Raw genomic sequence first — 20,343 nt, forward strand, 5'->3', positions numbered from 1 at the left:
AAGTAAGTTATTTTAAATTACATTTAAAAATTAAAACTCAGAAAAACAAAAAATAAAATTATATATAATTTTAAATACTAACATTATATGTCTATAATGTTTTAACAAATCCCAAATTTTCCTCTGATGAAATATTTCACTATTTTTACATAATTTTGTAACTACTTAGCAAACAACAGTATATTTTATTACTCTACAGGCAATTCACTGTTATAACATCAATTAAGAACTCAATAATTTCTTAAAGCAAAATAAAAACCTAAGCTAAAATATCTTGAAAACTGTTCTGACAAAATTTAAAATGGTTATCATCAAAGGTCTTTCATGTAAATACCAAACTAAACACACATCCCAAATCACTGATTTCATAATGATGGTGAAATGGTAATTTGCACATAGTAAAGGAAAACTCAAAATTAAATAGACCCAGAATTGTGACAGGTCTACCTCAGGCCAATAAAAGACAGCATGACATTTAGAACTGACAAGAAATAACTTAAAAAAAAAAAAAGAAAAGAAAAGCATTCAAGGCAATATGGATGTTTAAGCATCCTCTTCTTACAAAACAAATTCTTCTCTTAACTTTCGACGATATTGCTTCTTTGGTTTCATGGTGTTGAAATACGGTAGTTTGATTACATCGGGCCACACTGCAGGACACGGACTCCCACATATACGGCTAAACAACACACAAAAAGAAGTACATCACTGTAAACTACATAGAAAGGGTAACACGTGCAGCTGTTATATAAAACAGCAACTCATTTTTAAATAAACAAAAATTGAAGACTTAATATATTTTTTTGGAAGTTTCAATAGTAGTCATCCCAATGTAATTATTTGAGAAATTAGTTTATCTTCAGTGAATGCTTGAGATTTTCATTTGCAAAATTCAATCTTAAAAAACACTGGGACACTCGCATGCTTCAAAATCAATATAAAAAAAATCAAGGCCAAAAAATTAAGGAACTAGAGTTTAGTTTCTGTCTTTTTACTCTGGTTCTCTGGTGCCTGTCACTCCCTCTTTCATGACCCTACAGCGACAGCAGGAGGCCCTAACATGGATCGCGCTCTACACAGTCATTCTCCAATTTAAGTAGCGCCACTGATCTTGAGGTTTTAAAATTTTTAGCTGCTTTATTCTCTGCTTATTTAAATATTGAAAACTCTCATTATTTTGGTATTAATTAGTAAACTTTTGTTATAGCAACTTGTAGAATGCTAAACAAATAGGTAACTCTACCTGGTAAACATTTAAAATTGATTTAGCAATATATACGTGAAAAACTGGTTAAATATGGTTATTTTACGTATACCAAACCTCAAGGAAAAAAGGTCTATTGTCTATAAAAGTAGCAGCTGGTCTTCATATGTGAAAGTAAAATGTTGATGCATCATCAACTGAAAGTAAAAATACTCTATACATAAATATGCATCAATGTATGTAGAAATATAAGGAAGTGATGGTGAAAGGTGCCATTATTTAGCTGAGTTTGTGTCTCAATATATTTTGGCATTTTTGTAAATCCAAGCTTTTAAGACATTAAGAACTTATTCTTTGTACACGACCAGCCTTTTTTGCCTTAAAACGTGATCTTCACAACCTCCTCAAACCTATTTGCTTAGGAAAGAAGCCAAATTCCTACAGCAAAGGCTCCCTATGATCTGGTCCCAAAATGCCTTCTTAGTCTTAAATACCAAAGCAATTCTTCCCCATCATCCTTCATGTCTATGTTCATATTCCTTCTCTCTAAATCTACCTAACCGAATTCTTTTTACTTCTCAAAATTCAGATCAAAAGTCATCTGTCAACAAGGTCTTCTGTTTCCAAATGCTGCTCAGAATTGGTTACCCTTTGCTATGTTATTATTTTTATTTTCACCTCCTGATTTCAGCTCACGTGATTCTTGTTTTTTGGTTGTTTTGTTGTTGTTGTTAGACAACAGTCTCACTATGTCACCCTTGGTAGAGTGCTGCAGTGTCACACAGCTCACAGCAACCTTAAACTCTTGGGCTTAAGCAATTCTCTTGCCTCAGCCTCCCAAGTAGCTGGGACAACAGGCGTCTGCCACAACACGCGGCTATTTTGTGGTTGTAGTTGTCATTGTTGTTTGGCAGGCCAGGGCTGGATTCAAACCCGCCAGCTCTGGTGTATGTGGCCAACACCCTAGCCGCAGAGCCACAAGCGCCAAGTCATGATTCTTGTTTGTATGTACTTCTCCAAGTACCACATAAACATAAATGATAAATCCCAGGCAGGCTGATGTATATTATAATGGAAGCATAAAGCACACTGGAATACAGGAAGTGAAGAATACTTTCAATCTGCAGAAATATAAGAAAACTTACTCAAGTTAGTGGTGGGGGGGGTAGGGGGAGAATTTTGGTTATAATTCCAAAGATAAACAAACCTTAGGCAGGTGGGAAAAGGAGTAAGAGAAATATGCTGCTAGCAGAGAGAACACAGGTAAAGGTATGGAAGTAGCTAGGTAAAGACACTTGGTAGAAAGACTAAATAAATAAATGTGTAAGTGGAATTTAAGGCCCAGGAAGATTTAGCTGGAAGCGCAGACTAAGCACATAATACAGTTTTAAGAGACACTTTGCTTAACTATAATGAAGAAGAGATCTTTGTTTTTTACATTTTTGAGTCTTATGTTTATATCATATAGAATAGGTTGAGAACATTTCTCATACAGAGAAGTCATACTGAGTTAAGAGGTACCTCTCAAACCTTTTAATTTCGGATTAATACAAGGGTATGTACAATCAGATTACATTGTTTGCGTTCATAAGGTAACAGTTTGAGTTGTAGTTGAGTCCTTCACCCAGGTGTGCCAATAAACCCTTACATTGTACCTGTTAGGTGAGAGCTTACCAACCCCCATCACCTTCCTGAATTTAATTGGGTGTTCTTCTCTGTGGGCCTGTAATGGTTCATCTACTATTTCAAATTAATATTGAATATATGGGGTGCTTGAGTTTGCTAAGGAGACTGTTCCTCAACTCCATCCAGGTAAATACAAAGATGTAAAGTTTCCCTCTTTTTATAGCTAAATAATATTCTGTGGTATACATGTATCACAGTTTATTAATCCATCCATGGGTTGACAGGTACTTGGGTTTTTTCTACATCTTCACAATTATAAATTGAACTACTATATACATTTGAGTGAAATGTCCTTATGTAAAAAATTTTTTCTTTCTGGATACCTAGTAATGGGATTATGGGATCAAATGGTCTACTTTTAGCTCTTTGAAGATTCTCCATACTTATTTCCAAAGAAGCTGTATTAGTCTGCCATACTACCAACAGTGTATAAATGTTCCCAAAGAAAAGACTTTAAAAACAAAGTTTATAGATTTTGAATCCTGCCTTTGTGGTATTGGTTAAATTGCACTGCTTAGGAATTTGCTCCTTTTATAAAATGGAGATTAATTTTACTTCAGAGCTATAAAATTAAATGAGCTCACGTATGACCTGCTAATAGCGTTACAATAAATATCAGTTTCATGACCCTTAGCTAAAGTGTTTCAATTATTATTGTATGTGATGCTGAAAGTAATGAAGATATCTAACTGAAAGCAGCATACGGGTGGAACACAATACTGAGGCAGTGCCAGTTATCAGAAAGGAGGAGATAGACCTGACAGCCATTGACAACAACCACCTATTACCCAAGTCTGTGTCTGGTGACCTACCCCAACACAATTTACTAAAGAGGTATAGAAATGCATCGTATGCTAACATACATGCTACATTTCCAAATAACTGAGGTCTGTTTTGGGAATCTATAAAACATTGATCTACAGATCAATCTATTCTGGTGTAGTACTCATACAGTACTTTATGTTTTTTGAAAGGTTGATAGGACGAATCCCTCTAACCACTCTTCTCTCTGATTATTCTTCTCGGGATCTTGTTACACATAAATTGTAATCAATACTGTAACACTCTAAGAGTAAGACAATCCTGCTGGGATTCAACTGCCACCCAGAATTTATATATTTAGAAATGACTGCTATGTTTATAATGCTTAATATTTCTAGCTTAGTAATATTAAATTCTTCTATTTCTACCCCTTTTGTATATGTTTTTCAATTAGATCTTGATTACTTCCTTTTATAGGTTCTTTTTGCTTTTTTGAATATTTTAGCCCATTATATTTTCTATGAGTTAATTAGGAAAGCTATGTTATAGGAAAGGTTTGAAGTCTGACACACAAAAATCACATTTTCTGATAAGTAAAGATTCATTTACTCTTTTTTCTTACGGCTTTTAAATTTTAATGGGGTGCTTCAGTTTTATCAGTGTGATATTTAGAAACTCTATAATAATCATCTCTATGTTCTCCCCTGGGCTACAAACATTGTGAATGATTTCCTAATCTGTATTCATCCTTGTAATCAAAGACGGAACAAATACCATGGGCCTAATAAAAGTATTGTTACTTCAATGTAATGCTGTATTTTCTACTAACTTAGATGCTATATACATCAGTATTCTTATAAGACTGGTAGACAGTTCTCAAAAGTGGGGCCTAAAGCCCTCAAACTACGGCCCGCAGACCACATGAGGTGGTGTGATTGTATTTGTTCCTGTTTTGTTTTCTTACTTCAAAGTAAGATATGTGCAGTGTGCATAGGAATTTGTTCATAGGTTTTTTTTTTTTTTAAAACTATAGTCCGCCACTCCAATGGTCTGAGGTACACTGAACTGGCACCCTGTTTAAAAAGTTTGAGGACCCCTGCTAGACCCTAAATGTGAACTTTTATATATAAACAAGTTTATTATAAATAAGTCTATAAAATTGGTTTATGAAGGTTTACATGCTTCATTTTTTGAAATATGGCAGTTTCTATTTGGAACAAATGAAATCTGTTCCTTTAAAGTTCTAAGAATTTCATTTGTGTGGTTTTTGAGGGGTGGTAAGAAAATGGACAGAGAAAGCAGAATTGTTTAATTTTAATCTACTTTCAATTTCTCCCACAACTATAAGCCTTTTTATTTCATAAGCAATGTACATTGTGTGATATAAAACTCTTTTAGCTGGCTGCTACAATGCTTGGAGTTGTAAGTATGACCCTAGTGTAACAGATGTCTACGGCCACATAGAGATCATCTTTGCCCTCATTCATCCAATTTTGTTCCTGCATATGTTTTCCATTCTTTTTCCATCACTTTTTAACCTGTGCTACTTTCATTATAAAACTTTTATAATCTGCCCAAAATACTTTTTGGAACAAAGCAAATTATAAATAAAATACCCTGATCACTGTAGTGTAAAACTCTTTAAGACAGATTCTGATTAAGTAGTTCCACTCTTTATTAGTTTTACATATATTCCTGATCAGTTTTACACATACTCATATATACTGACCCTGTATCTCCTAAGCCTTTAGATTGGGGAAAAAACCTAGCATTATTGCAAATAAGAGGAAGAAGTATGGCCTAGAGAACTTATTTATTTCTTACAACCATAAGCACCTTATTAGCCCTGTTTTACTTGTAAAGAAAAAGAACATTGTGGAACTTACCCTAAGTCACAGGAGCACGAAATAGCTAATGTGGCATTAGAATCCAGGTGTGTAAGAGTCCAAAGCCCACACAACCTCTTTCATTATATTCTGTTGCCTTGTTACACAGAGAAACTTGTTTGTTTTACCAGAAACTTCCTCTTATTTTCCTTATGTTTAAAAAGAAACTAATGCTATAGAATCAAAATTGAAGCACCTTTTTATAAAATCGTATCTCAACAAAACAAAAAATATGCTTAATTATATATAAACCAGCAAATAAAATTTTCCCCTCCCTAATTCAGAAGTTCACATTTAAGATTAACAATTTGCGTCTTCTGATGTATTTGTTTTACCTAAATGGGTTCACACATAGCCTTTTGTAAAGCTGCTCGTTTCATGTTGCTTTTCCATGTCAGTATCTCCAGATCAGCTATTTCCTTTTTAATAACTACAGTATGCTATTAAATGGATGAACTGAGCTTTTCTTCTGCCATATGGTTCACGAACTGATTTAACATATTCATAAGGTAAACCAAGTACACTCAGACCTCACAGTCTTTATTACTCTACTGTTTCTTCACTTGATTCAGATCCGTGCTCAAAGGCCCCTTTGTGGGAGATGCCTTCTTTAACGTTATACACAATGCTACTTCCCATCATTTTCTTTTTTTTTTTTTTTTTTTTTAAGATTATTATTTTTTTTTTTTTTGTTTTTTTTTTTTTTGGTAGAGACAGAGTCTCACTTTATGGCCCTTGGTAGAGTGCCGTGGCCTCACACAGCTCACAGCAACCTCCAGCTCCTGGGCTGAAGCGATTCTCTTGCCTCAGCCTCCCGAGTAGCTGGGACTACAGGTGCCCGCCACAGCACCCGGCTATTTTTTTGTTGCAGTTTGGCCGGGGCTGGGTTTGAACCCGCCACCCTCGGCATATGGGGCCGGCGCCCTACTCACTGAGCCACAGGCGCCGCCCTTCCCATCATTTTCTATCCCCTTATACTTCTACCACCTGCACAGGACATAAGGTGGTATACTTTGTACTTTCCTATGCTTTATACTTTGTTTTGTCCCCTATTTTCTCCCTACTTCCTTCCCTTTGCTACCTTTTGTATCCTCAGTGCCTAATGACTGATACAACCAGTAATCATATTGTTCAATAATTATTCAATCTGATCTAAAATGTCTTCTGTACTATATCCTAAGGTCTATAGTAACTTGTTTTATTTCTGAACTTCCCATATACAATTCTATTGATTCATTTATATATTCTGTGCTAAAATAGTTTCAATAATTGTAATTTGGTCTTAACATGATATGCCAAATTTTCCTTCTTTAAAAGTTCTCCTGGTTATTTTCAAGATTATGCTTCCAAATAAGCATAAAATCAATTGTGAAACTGGAGGAACTGTCTTTTAAAATTCTCACTGGAAGTCCAGTAACTACTATAGGATGAGCTGTCATCTTTTAAAAAAAGGATTATGACTTACTAGCCAAAAATAAGATATACCTCTACAACAGTTTTTCAAATCACCTTTTAAGCAAAACATTATAGTTTTCACTGTTCCTGGGATATATATACTAGGATGTTTTTTGTTGTTGTTGTTGTTTTGAGACACAGTGTCACTTGTCACCCTTGGTAGGAGTGCCCTGACATCATAGCTCACAGCAATTTCAAACTCTTAGGCTTAAGCGATTCTCTTGCCCCAGCCTCCCAAGTAGCTGGGACTACAGGCACTTGCCACAATGCCTGGCTGTTTTTTTCTTGCACTTGTGATTAATGTTTAGCAGGCCCAGGCCAGGTTCAAACCTACCAGCCTCAGTGTATGCGGCTGGCGCCCTAACCACCGTGCCCCAGGGGCTGAGCCTATAGTGGTGGTTTTATTAAAGCTATCATCTCCCCTTGTGTTTTCTAACTGGTTCTTGGAATTTTTTAAGCTATTGTTTTTACTATTTATGAATATATATTAGTATTTTTACTAATTATGAATTAGTATTTTTCTTTTTTTTTGCAGTTTTTGAACACGGCTGGGTTTGAACCTGCCACCTCCATCATATGGGGCTGGCACTCTACTCCTTTGAGCCACAGGCGCCGCCCATTAATTAGTATTTTCGTATACATTTTTTCACTTGCCTTTTTACCAAACTTTTTGAGGTTTCAAGTAATTCCTTTGCATGCTCTATGTATGCAATGTCATCATATGTAATTTATGACAAAATTGCCTTCATCTTTCTACTATCTCTCTCTCTCTCATTGTGCTAGTACTTCTAAAATACTCTTAATATCATTTTTGTCTTTATTTCTTCTAGTATTTCACCATGAAAATTATTCTGGCTGTTAGTTGGTGGGACATATTTTTATCAAGTTAAAGAAATACCTCTATACACTTAACAGTCTACATTTCTATGGCAAATGCCTATCTAATACCTATCAAGATAAACATGTTATTTGACTTCTATTAAAATGATGAATTATAGTAATAGATTTCCTCAGACTAAAGTACCCCGTATTCCTGTCATGAACCCTGTTTCACTCTGCAAGTTAACTTTTTAATGAAAAGTTGGATAATATTTGATAATACTTCCCTTAGAATTTTAGTATTAATATCTTGAAAATTTTTCATCTATCTTTGTCAAGTGCTGGTATTTGTGTAAGACTGACTTTGTAAGGTTCCACGGTTTTATTTTCTGTGTAGGATAGGGTAATGATTAAAAAGTTTCAATTCTAAGGTAACATTGTCTGGATTTGAATCTGTTTTGCCACTTGCTAGCTGTTATGACCCTGGACAAATTGTTTACCTCTCTAAGGTTTAGTTTTCTTAACTATCAAAAGATGATACATGGTTGTTTACAAAGCTTAACAAAGATTATTCAAGTGAAAGTGAAACTCTTAGAATAATGCTTGCATTGTGCTATCATTAATAGAAACCTTAGTATATCCAATATAATCAGGGTTGATAGTTGGTTTGTTGAATTTTAAAAAGTGGGTTAGAAGGAATCATTAAAAAACACGGATTCATAACTTAAAACATTTTATTTTAACTGAAATTTTGTAAATATACATTTATTCTCCAATCTTCTGACAAACAGCCACAGTGTTCCCTTTGAACAGTATTTACTGAATAAAATTCTGCATTAGCTTTCTTGCACAAACCACATGAGTAAAACATTATTAAGGACTTTTAGTTTTGGTTGCTTTAAATAAATCTAGAAATTAAAAACACTTTCAAAGCAATCTGAATGCTAAATCCTTCTACATTTTTATGACTTTTGCAACTTATACTTGCCCACTGCTAACCAGACACCAATGTTTTAAAGACTTTGCAAAGCACTGCCACCTGTATCTAATTAAATTACATATTATAAAAATAAAAGGTTGGCATAAAATTAGCAACTAACAACCACCTCTTGGTTAACATACTCTTCAACTGGTGGGATATATATGTGGTCTTCCTAGAAAGCAGTAGCTATAAGCACTTAGCTTATTATATTACCAAGCTAGTATCTATCTACAAAGGAAATGGAGAAAATCAATCTAATAAGGCTGTTCAAAGGAAGGCTGAATAAGAAAGCTTCCACTGCAGTATTCTTATATCCTAGAATAGTTTAAAGAATACAGGTTTCTGAAAGACTTACAAGAATACCCCAATGAAGTGTTGGGGCCTGGTTCTTTTTTTTTTTTTTTTGTAGAGACAGAGTCTCACTGTACCGCCCTCGGGTAGAGTGCCATGAGGTCACATGGCTCACAGCAACCTCTAACTCTTGGGCTTACACGATTCTCTTGCCTCAGCCTCCCAAGCAGCTGGGACTTACAGGCGCCCACCACAACGCCCAGCTATTTTTTTGTTGCAGTTTGGCCGGGGCTGGATTTGAACCCGCCACCCTCGGCACATGGGGCCAGAGCCCTACTCACTGAGCCACAGGCGCCGCCCGGCCTGGTTCTTTTGAGAAATGCTCTAAAAGCATTATTTCAACCATTTGGGTTTTCTAATGTGTCTTAGGGGCAACTGTGCTGAATCAAGTAGCTCATAATTGTTTTGATTTCCTTTATAAGAGGTCAATTCCATCTCATAATTTATTTCATTTTATTTCTTTATACTCTCTTCATGTTAAGCTAAGCTAGTGATTAATTTACTTTGTGTAAGTGTGTGAGTAGAACTCAAGACTGTTCACAGATTTATTCATAAATTCTACATTCTTCAGTATTGTTACTCATTAATTGCTCTTATTCTCTGAGTTTACTTTGCTGTTTTTCCCCAAGCTTATCAGTTGAATGCTTAATTTCTTTACTTTCCTTTTCTTATTTAGTAGTATATTTAACTTTGTGATTTTCTGCTTGAGACAAGGTCTCACTCTGTTGCCTGCACTAGATAGAGTACAGTGGTGTCATCATAGCTCAACCTCAAACTCCTAGGCTTGAGCCATCTTCCTGTTTCAGCCTCCAGAGTAGCTAGGACTACAGGTGTGCATCACCATGTCCAGCTAATTTTCCTAATTTTTGTAGAGACAGGGTCTCACTCAGCTCAGGATGGCCTCAAATTCCTGGTTTCAAACAATCCTCCTGCCTCCACCTCCCAAAGTGCTAAGATGACAGGCATGAGCAACTATGCCTAGCCCAGCTCATGGATTTTCATACATAATTATCACTCTTTTTTATTTTTTTTGAGACGGAGTCTTTGTTGCCCTCGGTAGAGTGCCGTGACATCACAGCTCACAGCAACCTCCAGCTCTTGGGTTTAGGCGATTCTCTTGCCTCAGCCTCCCGAGTAGCTGGGATTACAGGTGCCCACCACAACACCTGGCTATTTTTTTGTTGTTGTTGTTGGAGTTTGGCCGGGACTGGGTTTGAACCCGCCACCCGCTGGCGCCCTACTCACTGAGCCACAGGTGCTGCCCTATCACTCTTTTTTAATCTACATGTTCTAAAGTTTAATTCCTCTTTAATCAAAATAACCAAAAAAATTCTTTTCAGCATATTTAAAATTTTTTGATAGTTGACTGTTTCGTTTCATATTAATTTCTAGTTTTATTCTATCTTATTTACAGAATACAGCCTATAATATTTCAATGTTTTGAAGTTTCTTCTCTTTTTCTACTAGTACATAACTGTGTTAATGTTCAATTAACATCTGAAGGTATATTTCTTGTTTTCAGGAACATCAATTCCTCTTGATCCTTTTTGCTTTTTTGTCTCACAATAAAAAAAGATAAAAGTTTCCTATGTTTCTGTTGAACTCTCTCCCCTCCCTTTTCCTGTTTGTAATTTCAATGAAAGCACTATGCGTGGGTCCCTTCAGCCATGCCTGGACATACATTAACTGGTTCTACGCTGCCATTTTAAGGTGAAGCCAACTGGATGCTTTGGAGGTGAAGCAGTGATAGTTTATGGCTTGGGCATTTCTGATTACAGCTGACAAATCTGCAGAGAAGCAACAGGTTCTAACAGGGGCACTCTTTCCCTGGTGTGCCCTCTAGTAAACAGTCTCCCCCCTACCCCCACAAGAGTCTCACTCTGTTGCCCTAAGCTAGAGTTCCATGGCCTCAGCCTTGCTCACAACCACCTCAAACTCATGGGCTCAAGCCATCCACATGCTTCAGTCTCCCAAGCCACTGGAAATAATCCCCAGCTAATTTTTCTATTTATAGTAGAGAAAGAGGTCTCACTCTTGCTCAGCTGGTCTTGAACTCTTGAGCTCAAGGATTCCTCTCACCTCACACTATAGTAAACAACATATCCAAATACCAAATATGGCAATAGTAAAGTTTTTTGAGCTTTATTGTTTGTTTGCTTTTGAAACTTTGGACACACTCTCTAGCTATAAATGTCTCTCCCCAAAGGGGAATACTTATTAATTCTCAGGATCTCCTTTTAGTTTGATTAAAGTTATTGCTTTCTGGTGAAACTTTTCACATACTATGAGATGAAGTTAGAAATCTTTCTTTCTCTGGTTATTATTTGTTGTTTTATGTTCATTTTATTCAGTTGACAAAGTAAGAGTCTATAAGCCTGTGTCTCCTACCAGTATCTTTCTAAATGACTTCATCTTTATTTTGAAACTTTCAAAAGTTATGGAAATCTTACAAGTTATAAATTTACATTATATATAAACCAAAGCCCTTTTATTAAAGAAAAATTTTATTTTCAAATATAAGATGAAGAGAAAGGCGACTAACATGTATGAGTAACTGCATATGGGCTAAGTCTTATGACAGGTTCCAAATAATGAAGACCTATCCTAGCAGGTATCTGCATGTATTTTGGTGTGCATACACACATATATAGACACACACAAACATTTTTTTCTTTTCTGCCTGCTTTAAAAAAATTATCTGCCATTCATGCTCTCTTATCTCATATTTTCTCTTCTTTGCCAGTCTTATCTTTTGAGCCTCAAGTCCACTGACTTAATCACACACACACAAATCTAGGGACTTTAAGATCCTTAATTTTACTGAAACAAGTAAAGTGTCTACGGTCTAGTTTCTCCTCCATTTAGCAGTCATTAGCCTTCAGGAGAACCATGCTCTGCTCATCCTGAAAAGATAAGCTTGAAAGATTTACAATTTTCTACAGAGTATGATAGCCTCTACCCCCACAAATATTATAATTAGCAGCTTACCTTATTAATTCTAGTTGTGCAAGTTCCTGATTTGCCTGAAATATGGGTTTTTTAGTGAAGAGTTCACCAAGGATACATCTAATAGAAAAAATACCTATGATTACCAAATGATCTGATTTTAATTTACTATCATAAAATTCAAGTAAAATAAGTCAATCAATAAGCCTAACTTACCCACAGCTCCATACATCAATAGCTGGCGTATATCGCTCTTCTCCCAGTAGCAGTTCAGGTGGACGGTACCATAAAGTGATGACCTTGTTAGTATATGGCCGACTAAAAAACACAGAAAACACTCTTTAGAGTTAGTATTTGTGGGAATAACAGAGACTCTCTTAGGATTATTTTCCTAACTAAAACCACTTTCATCTGCCTACTAAAAAATGCAGATAAAGGCATCCAATTTATGATCATAAAATGCATCCGAGAGCAACATGGCTTACTGAAAAATTCCCTTAAATGAATATAAAAAGTTGACTGGTATTAATTATCAAACAAAAGTCTTTATATTAACTGTTAAGTACTGTTTTTCCTTTCCACAAAAACTTTTAAAGAGATTAAGTGAAAGGGAGTGATTGATTCTGACCAAACTTAACAAATTACAAACATGTGATAAGATGTAGTTCAAATTGGGACCACCTAACAAAAGCTTTCAACTGAGGGTATTTTTTGGCATTTTTTCATTGATTTTGACCCACTCTCTATGTAAATAGAAAATACAGACATGCATTTGTGGTCCAGTCTGCAAAAAAACACTCGGAATGAGTACAGTCCTTTATCAGTTAATTCCTTTCTCACCTTCTAAAAAAGAGAACACACATATACTGCCAGCTCTTTATTTACCACAGGAAAGGTTATCTTGTCAACTCATATTAGGGTCAACTTTGACCACCAGAATTTTAATTCCTTTTTTCCTTTTCTTTTCTTTTTGACAGAGAGTCTCACTCTGTTGTCCAGGATAGAATGCCATGTCTTTGGCATAACTCACAACCTCCTCAAGCTCCTAGGCCCAAGAGATCCTCCTGCCTCAGCCTCCTGAGTAGCTGGGATTACAGATGCCCAGCTAATTTTTCTATTTTTAGTAGGGACGATGCCTTACTCTTGTTCAGGCAGGTCTCGAACTCCTGAGCTCAAGCAATGCCCCCACCTCAGCCTCCAGAGTGTCAGGATTACATGTGTGAACCACCATGACAGGCCTCATAGTACAAATTCTATGGTAGAATTATTTTCAGTCTTCAGAGAAGTCACACTGTAGCTGATTCACATGAATGAAGAGTCCTAAGAAGTGAAAGGAGGTTTTTCCTGTGGGAGAGTATATGCTTCAGAGTGATCCTATGTGTTTATAAACAAATTTTACAACTCTATTTCCAGATGTTTTCCAAGGGACTCAATGGCCATATCATAGGAAATGTACCTCCCACCCCCAAACAGTTGTATTCCAGGCCCATTTACCTGAGGTTGACTTGGACCTGGCCCAGTTTTGGAAAAAGGAAAAGGAGCATTCAATATACAAGTCAATTTCCTCTCACCAACTATAGATCTGAAGTTCTAAGCAGTGTAAGATCTGTCTGACCTGCTCTGTCCCTACCCGGCCTAATTTCTCTCCAAAATTTAAGCACTAGTATTACCAGCTATCAATCTGAGCATTCCACAAATAGTAATAACACTATTAGTAATAAATAGTGTTCCAAAACAAGAAAAAAAGTTTAATCAACTTTGGGAAAAATTGTGACAATAAAGAGGATAGTCTAAGATGAATTTATTTAGGGGCACACATGCAGATTTGTTACATGGATATAATGCTCAGTCTTGGCTTTTTGTGTAACCCTCACCTCAATGGTGTACCCAGTACTAATAAGGTAATTTCTCAGCCCACACCCTCTCCTACCCTCCCGCCTTCCTGCCCTTCTGAGTCTGCAATGTCTGTCATTCTACTCTCTTTGTCCATGTATACTCATTATTTAGCTCCCAGTTGTGAGAACATGCAGGATTTGACTTTCTATTCCTGAGTTATTTCAGTTAACATAATGGCCTCCAGTTCCATTCATGTTGCTGCAAAAGACATGATTTCACTTTTTATTATGTCTCAGTAGTATTCCATGCTATATATACTACACTTTCTTTATCAAATCTTAAGATGAATATTTTTAATAGAAAATTAGGATTAGATTCTTTTAGACATTATTAATGTATTTTCCTTAGTAATTTTTATTTATTAGAATCACTTATCTTCACATAATGAGAAAGGCATTTACGTTTTAGCTAGTCTGAGCTAAATTTAATCATTCTTTGAAAATATGCTCACCTCTTTTACCACAACCCGTTTTGAATTTGGATTTCCTTCCTGATTCTTCTCATGGAAGTCTTGTATTCCCTTCACAACACAGTGGAGGACCCACCTCCATAAAATCTAATGTTTATTAACAAAAAATTTATCTTCACAGTCTTAAATTTGTATCATACATACTACTGTCCTGAACTCTCTTATATTTTCCATCTCCCCAGAAAGTCCAAATAAACCCATATCTTCTTTATTATGAACCCCACACATCAAACCCAGAACAATGCTGGGCATAGAGCAAGCACCTTGATGTATATGGCTCTACACCTTTAGGTGACATACGTGAATTAGCTTGGTGGGAGAATAAAATTTGTGAGAATTATCACAACTAGTTTATAAAACATTTCAAAGTTCTATAAGCATATGAAATCTGTGGTCATGCTATGAAAGTACTAGATAATGTCTCAGTGAAATGTGTAAATCAACATAAATCTATCTGCAAATGGCTGTTTTAAAAATCTTTTCATTTTTCAAAAATATTTTTGTTTCTATTTTTAAAAATGCATTTTCAAAAAGTGTTGAATTATATGAATTCATGTAATTCATAAAATTACCTTATGTTGAATTACGTGAAACCGCACAAATTTAGATTGTTAGGTGTGGACCCTGTTTCCCAGGTTCTAGGTTCTCAGGACTGAAAAATGATTATTGGTAGCGAGTTGACAGAGTAACTGAACAGAGAAAGGAGGTGCAAGGAGGCAAAGTGCCTAAGTTTATTAAAAGCACAGCACATTCCAGAGAAGGAAATGGGTCAGCCCCCAGGAAGGAGTGGAGGAGACCCTGAGTTTAACAAGATTTCTCTTTTTATGCTGATTCCCTAATTTTACGTTAAGTAGGGGGGGTGGGGTGGGATGGAATATTCATGATGTTTCTTGGAAAATGGTGGAGAATTCCTGGAATTGGGAACTCTCTCCCTTATTCTATACTTGCAAGGGTTGCCATGGGGAGTATTTGTAAACTATCGTGGTACTGGTGGATGTGATTTTTTTTTTTAATTTAATTTAATTAATTTTTTTTTATGATTTTTTGTTGTTTGTTTTCGAGACAGAGTCTCACTGTTGTCCTTGGTAGAATGCTATAGCGTCATAGCTCACAGCAACCTCCAACTCCTGAGCTCCAGTGATTCTCTTGCCTCAGCCTCCCAAGTAGCTGGGACGACAGGTGCCCACCACAACGCCCAGCTAATTTTTCTATTTTTAGTAGAGACAAAGTATCCTCAGCCTTTTGAGTAGCTGGGACTACAGGTGCCCACCATAGCACCTGGCTATTTTTAGAGATGGGTTGTTGCTCCTGCTCAGGCTGGTCTTCAACTCCTGAGCTTAAGCAATCCACCCATCTCGGACTCCCAAAGTACTAGGATTACAGGTGTGAGGCACCCCACCCATCAGATTTTTTTCTATGTTAATCAGGGTAGGTCATTTAAGGACTGTTAACTGTGCACATGCTCCAAAGATCCTTGACTGAAGCCTTGACAGTATCTCTATTTTGTGGCTTTTCTAACCTCTTTCTGATTGGTCAGTCCTGGAGATTCCTTTAACATGTCATCTGTTCTTCCTTGGGGGCCCTCTCTAGTCAATTTGTTCCTCCTAGGAGACAAAGCATCTCCTAACATCACCTGTTTCTCCATAGACACCCTGAGACAAAGCAATTGTTCCCTTCCTCTTTACCCTTACCTAACAAGATGACTAAAAATGCTTTCATTTTTTTTTTTTAATTAAATCATCACGTACAATAATGCAATCATGAGGTACAATGTGCTGGTTCCATATACAGTCTGAAATATTTTCACCGAACTGGTTAACATAGCCTTCATGGCATTTTCTTAATTACTGTGTTCAAACACTTACACTCTACACTTAGTAAACTTCACCTTCACCCTTCCAAGATGCACCCTAGGTGTGGACCCACCAATCACTCTCCCTCCATCCTACCTCCCCCTCCCTTATCCCCTTCCCCTGCTTTCATTTTTTTATGTGAATAAATATTGAGATTGATATATGTTTGATGATAGATTCTAATACTTTGTTCTGAACAGTCATAGGAATTCCAGAGATAGGGGAGCAGGGAAGAGAACATATGGCCTTCCCCACCGTAGGGCTGACAAGCAGCAATGTATCTACAACAAGCCAGGCGGCATGTGGCTTGGCCTTCTATCTCATCTAGACATATAAAAGACAAGCAGATACTCAGCGCAAATCTCTAGGTCCCTAATGTATCTGGGAGTTCTGGACAATCCTAGTTAAAAGTTACAAAACAGAGTTGCTGTCTTTGTTAAATACCATTCTACAAAATGAAAAAAGAATCATATAAACTTCTATCAATTCTACATCAAAATAGATCCTAAATCCAGGATTTAGGAATACATCTTAAACTTAGAATAAATCTTACTTTTTTTTTTTTTTTTTTTTGCAATTTCTGGCCAGGGTTGGGTTTGAACCCACCACCTCCAGCATGTGGGGCTGCCACCTACTCCTTTGAGCCACAGGCGCCGCCCAAATCTTACATTTTAATTTAGAGATAAGTCCAAAATTTTTCATGGTTTCAACAGGTACAACCAGTCCAAGCCATTATTATCTTTTTACTGGCATAACTACAACAATAAATCACTCAACTGGTTTCTGTGCCTCTCTCTCTAGTTCCCTTCTCTCACTTCTTTTTAAACTCTTTTTCAAAAGCATAAAACCAGATCATAAAACCTACTTGCTTAAAACTGTCCATTGATTTTCCACTGCAACTAAATAAAATTTAAACTTTATCTCAGTTGATAAGACTATATGTATACTAAACACCTCACCTCCTATCATACTGGGCAACTTTTTGACCCTTAAACCTTCAAATTCTATTCCCAGGCTTATGCACTAGCTGAGTTTCTTCTACTTTTTCACCTACAATGTTCTTTGTCTGGGATTTCATTAAGTTTTCCCTTTCTCATCACTCAGGTCTCAGCTCTTAGTTACTTCCTCAAAGAGATCTATACTAAATGCCCTGGTGAAAATCACCCCTACTTGGTCCCTATAGTCACTATTTTATTTGCTTTATAGGACTTAGTGTTTTAAATTTTACCCAACGTGTGTTACAAAATTTCCCTGATAAGCATGTAAATGGGAAGGAATTTAATTTGTCTTTCATAACTCTATCTCTAATAATTGGCTAATAGTATTACCTAGGTCAGTGGCACATTCTAAGCACTTATTAATACTTTTAATTGAGTAACTTACATTACTCTATAACTACTTAACAATAAGCACTTTTTCCTTTTTTTTGGAGACAGAGTCTCACTATGTCACCCTCCGTACAGTGCCATCACATCACAGCTCACAGCAACCTCCAACTCTTGGGCTTTAGTGATTCTCTTGCCTCAGCCTCCCAAGTAGCTGGGACAACAGGTGCCCGCCACAACGCCCGGCTTTTGTTGTTGTTGTTGCAAGTTGTTTAGCTGTCCCGGGCCGGGTTCAAACCCACCACCTTCAGTATATGTGGCTGGCGCCATAACCACTGTGCTATGGACACCGAGCCTCCTCTTATTTTCCTTCTTCCTTTCCTCCTTTTGATACTGGTCCAGGAAAAGTAACTTTTATTGCCTTTTGCTACAAACTACTTCTCTTTTTCTGTTTTCTATCTCAGCAAAGAACATCACCATTTATGGCAGAAAGGTACAGCTGTCCTCTAGAATGTATTCTTCTTTCTTCTATGGTAGGTGCCCAGCTCTGTTACATTTCCCATCCTCACTACTTTAAATGTGGCCATTAGATTAAGTGCTCTCCAGTGGAACATATCCACATGTCATTTCTAGTCCTGGATCACTGAACTACTCCCTCTTTTCTCACTCTGGCAATTACTTTGGAAGGTATGTGTAGAAGGTGGCATATCTTCCAACCTAGTCCCCCAAATAACCGGATATGTATTTTGCTGCTTACTCTGAGGTAAGTAACAACTCAAGATTCAGTGGAAAAAAATATATAAATGTGTTCAGTGTATGGATTATATATATATACACCTATACACATACTTCATAATCTTTAAAAGCCACGACATTTTGAAATTCTATTTGCTACAAAAATTTACTCTATCCTAACTAATAATCCATTCATCCACTTAGTTAAGCACAAATCTTACTGTGGAGTAGAGGTAAAGATAGATCTCCTAATACATATTCAACCACCGTGTTCTAACAATTCTACATCCTTATGACTCATCCAGTCTTTCCAATACCTGTGCCCATTCTCTATTTCTAGCTGTAATTACCCTACCTAGATTTACTGCAAGAGCTTTCTAACTGACTTACAAAGGCCAATCCATTTTCCCAAGTGCAAAGTGATAATATAAAATAAAATGTGAATGTGTTATCCCTTTAGTACACATTGCTGCCTTCTACAGAATATCTACACAAGGCCTATAAAATCCTTTATTTGGTTCTTGCTCCAAGAACACACTGAACGTTCCTTCAGTTCCCTGAGAGGGGTGAGCAAATGCTCACTTTCCAGAGCAAGGAGATAAAGCCAGGGAGAGAACAGAGCTGACATGACAAGAAACCTTTAAAGAAGTTAGTGATGTTTTAATTATGTTTTAAATGTTTTTAATAAACTAGTTTTTAATAAACTTTTAAAATAACCACTTTTTAGTAAGCTTTTAAAAGTTAACATTGCTAGAAGACAATGAAAATGATGGTTTTATTAAAGACAAGGAAAACTTCATGATGACTTGTTCAAAAATTTTGCAAACTAGGTACCATGCCCCATGCCTCACTTTCTGCCTTACTGTTTAGTGACAAGAAGCAAATATTGAAAAGGTATGGCAACAGAGGGACTTCAATCATAAGGGCAAGTTCCAAGGTAGGTAGAAGATGGCCAATTACAGGCATCACTGAATTAGATAATATTCATAGCATTATTAATAATATTCCATGTTATGATTAGAATGCTGTTTACAAATGCAAAGAAAAAAGTAAGAGACTGAAATTATGTTTTAAAACAAAGAAATTTAAATCCCAGGAAAATAAAGTTAAAAAAAAAATCCCACGAAAATAACATACTGTTTTAATATGAAAATATAATAGATCATCCAAAGATAGACAAATAAATGAAAACCTAGAAAGCCCTCAAATTAACATGGATGATCTTGTTTATATCACAAAAAAGCAAACTGATGTGGCCTATATTCATGATGCCTTTCTTCCTTCACGGATTAAAAAAAATTACATTCTTGAGGTCTGTCTACCCAGTCTTTTCACAAAAAGCAAAGTAACTCCTACTGAAAAAGAACCTATTTCTCAGGTGTTTAGAATTTATACACTTTAAAAAAAGAAAAATCTAAAAGTATGAAATGACCCACCCTAATATATTTCTATAAAGATAACTTCCAAAAGTAATAAACTCAATAACCCAGCAACATACACACACAATCCTTCTGTCATTAAATTAGAAAAATAAAACAGTAATTCCAACAAGCAGTTATTCTTTGATGGCAAAAAACTAAACTTTGTAAAGACCCAGAAATAATAATCTTATATTAAAACATTAAATATTCTGAATTTTAATCTCTACTAAATATTTTCACCTGTAAATCTCATTAACAGTTTCTGAAACAAAGGCCTTTTTTTATCTACTAGTTAAGTAACACCTAAAAAAAACAAAACAAACAAATAACAAAACAAAAAACACCAAACACCTCTTTTTTATAAACTTTCTACCTTAGAAAATATTAAAATTTAAAAATGGTAAAGTCATCAAACGTGTAAATAAAAAAACTTTCATGTGAAATCTCAGGTGATTTTAAATAATTGCTGTTATTAAAATATTTTTCATTATATGTGTAAGGTTCTTTCAAATTGCTTAAAATAGAATTAAATTCATTATAACTAAGGTAGATT

The 20,343-nt window shown here is 35.9% G+C and overlaps 1 protein-coding gene across 1 annotated transcript in view; it reads right to left on the minus strand.

Annotated features, from left to right (window-relative positions):
* Positions 1-20,343, minus strand: part of CDK13 (cyclin dependent kinase 13) — a 146,212-nt gene that overhangs the window by 18,459 nt on the left and 107,410 nt on the right. The window contains exons 8-10 of the mRNA XM_053609715.1: positions 12,308-12,409; positions 12,134-12,211; positions 563-679 (exon numbers count right to left, since the gene is read on the minus strand). Coding sequence (XP_053465690.1) covers positions 563-679; positions 12,134-12,211; positions 12,308-12,409 — 297 coding nt within the window. The remainder of the gene's footprint in view (positions 1-562; positions 680-12,133; positions 12,212-12,307; positions 12,410-20,343) is intronic.

The sequence above is a fragment of the Nycticebus coucang genome, chromosome 11 (genome assembly GCF_027406575.1).
Source record: "Nycticebus coucang isolate mNycCou1 chromosome 11, mNycCou1.pri, whole genome shotgun sequence".
Classification (NCBI taxonomy): domain Eukaryota; kingdom Metazoa; phylum Chordata; class Mammalia; order Primates; family Lorisidae; genus Nycticebus; species Nycticebus coucang.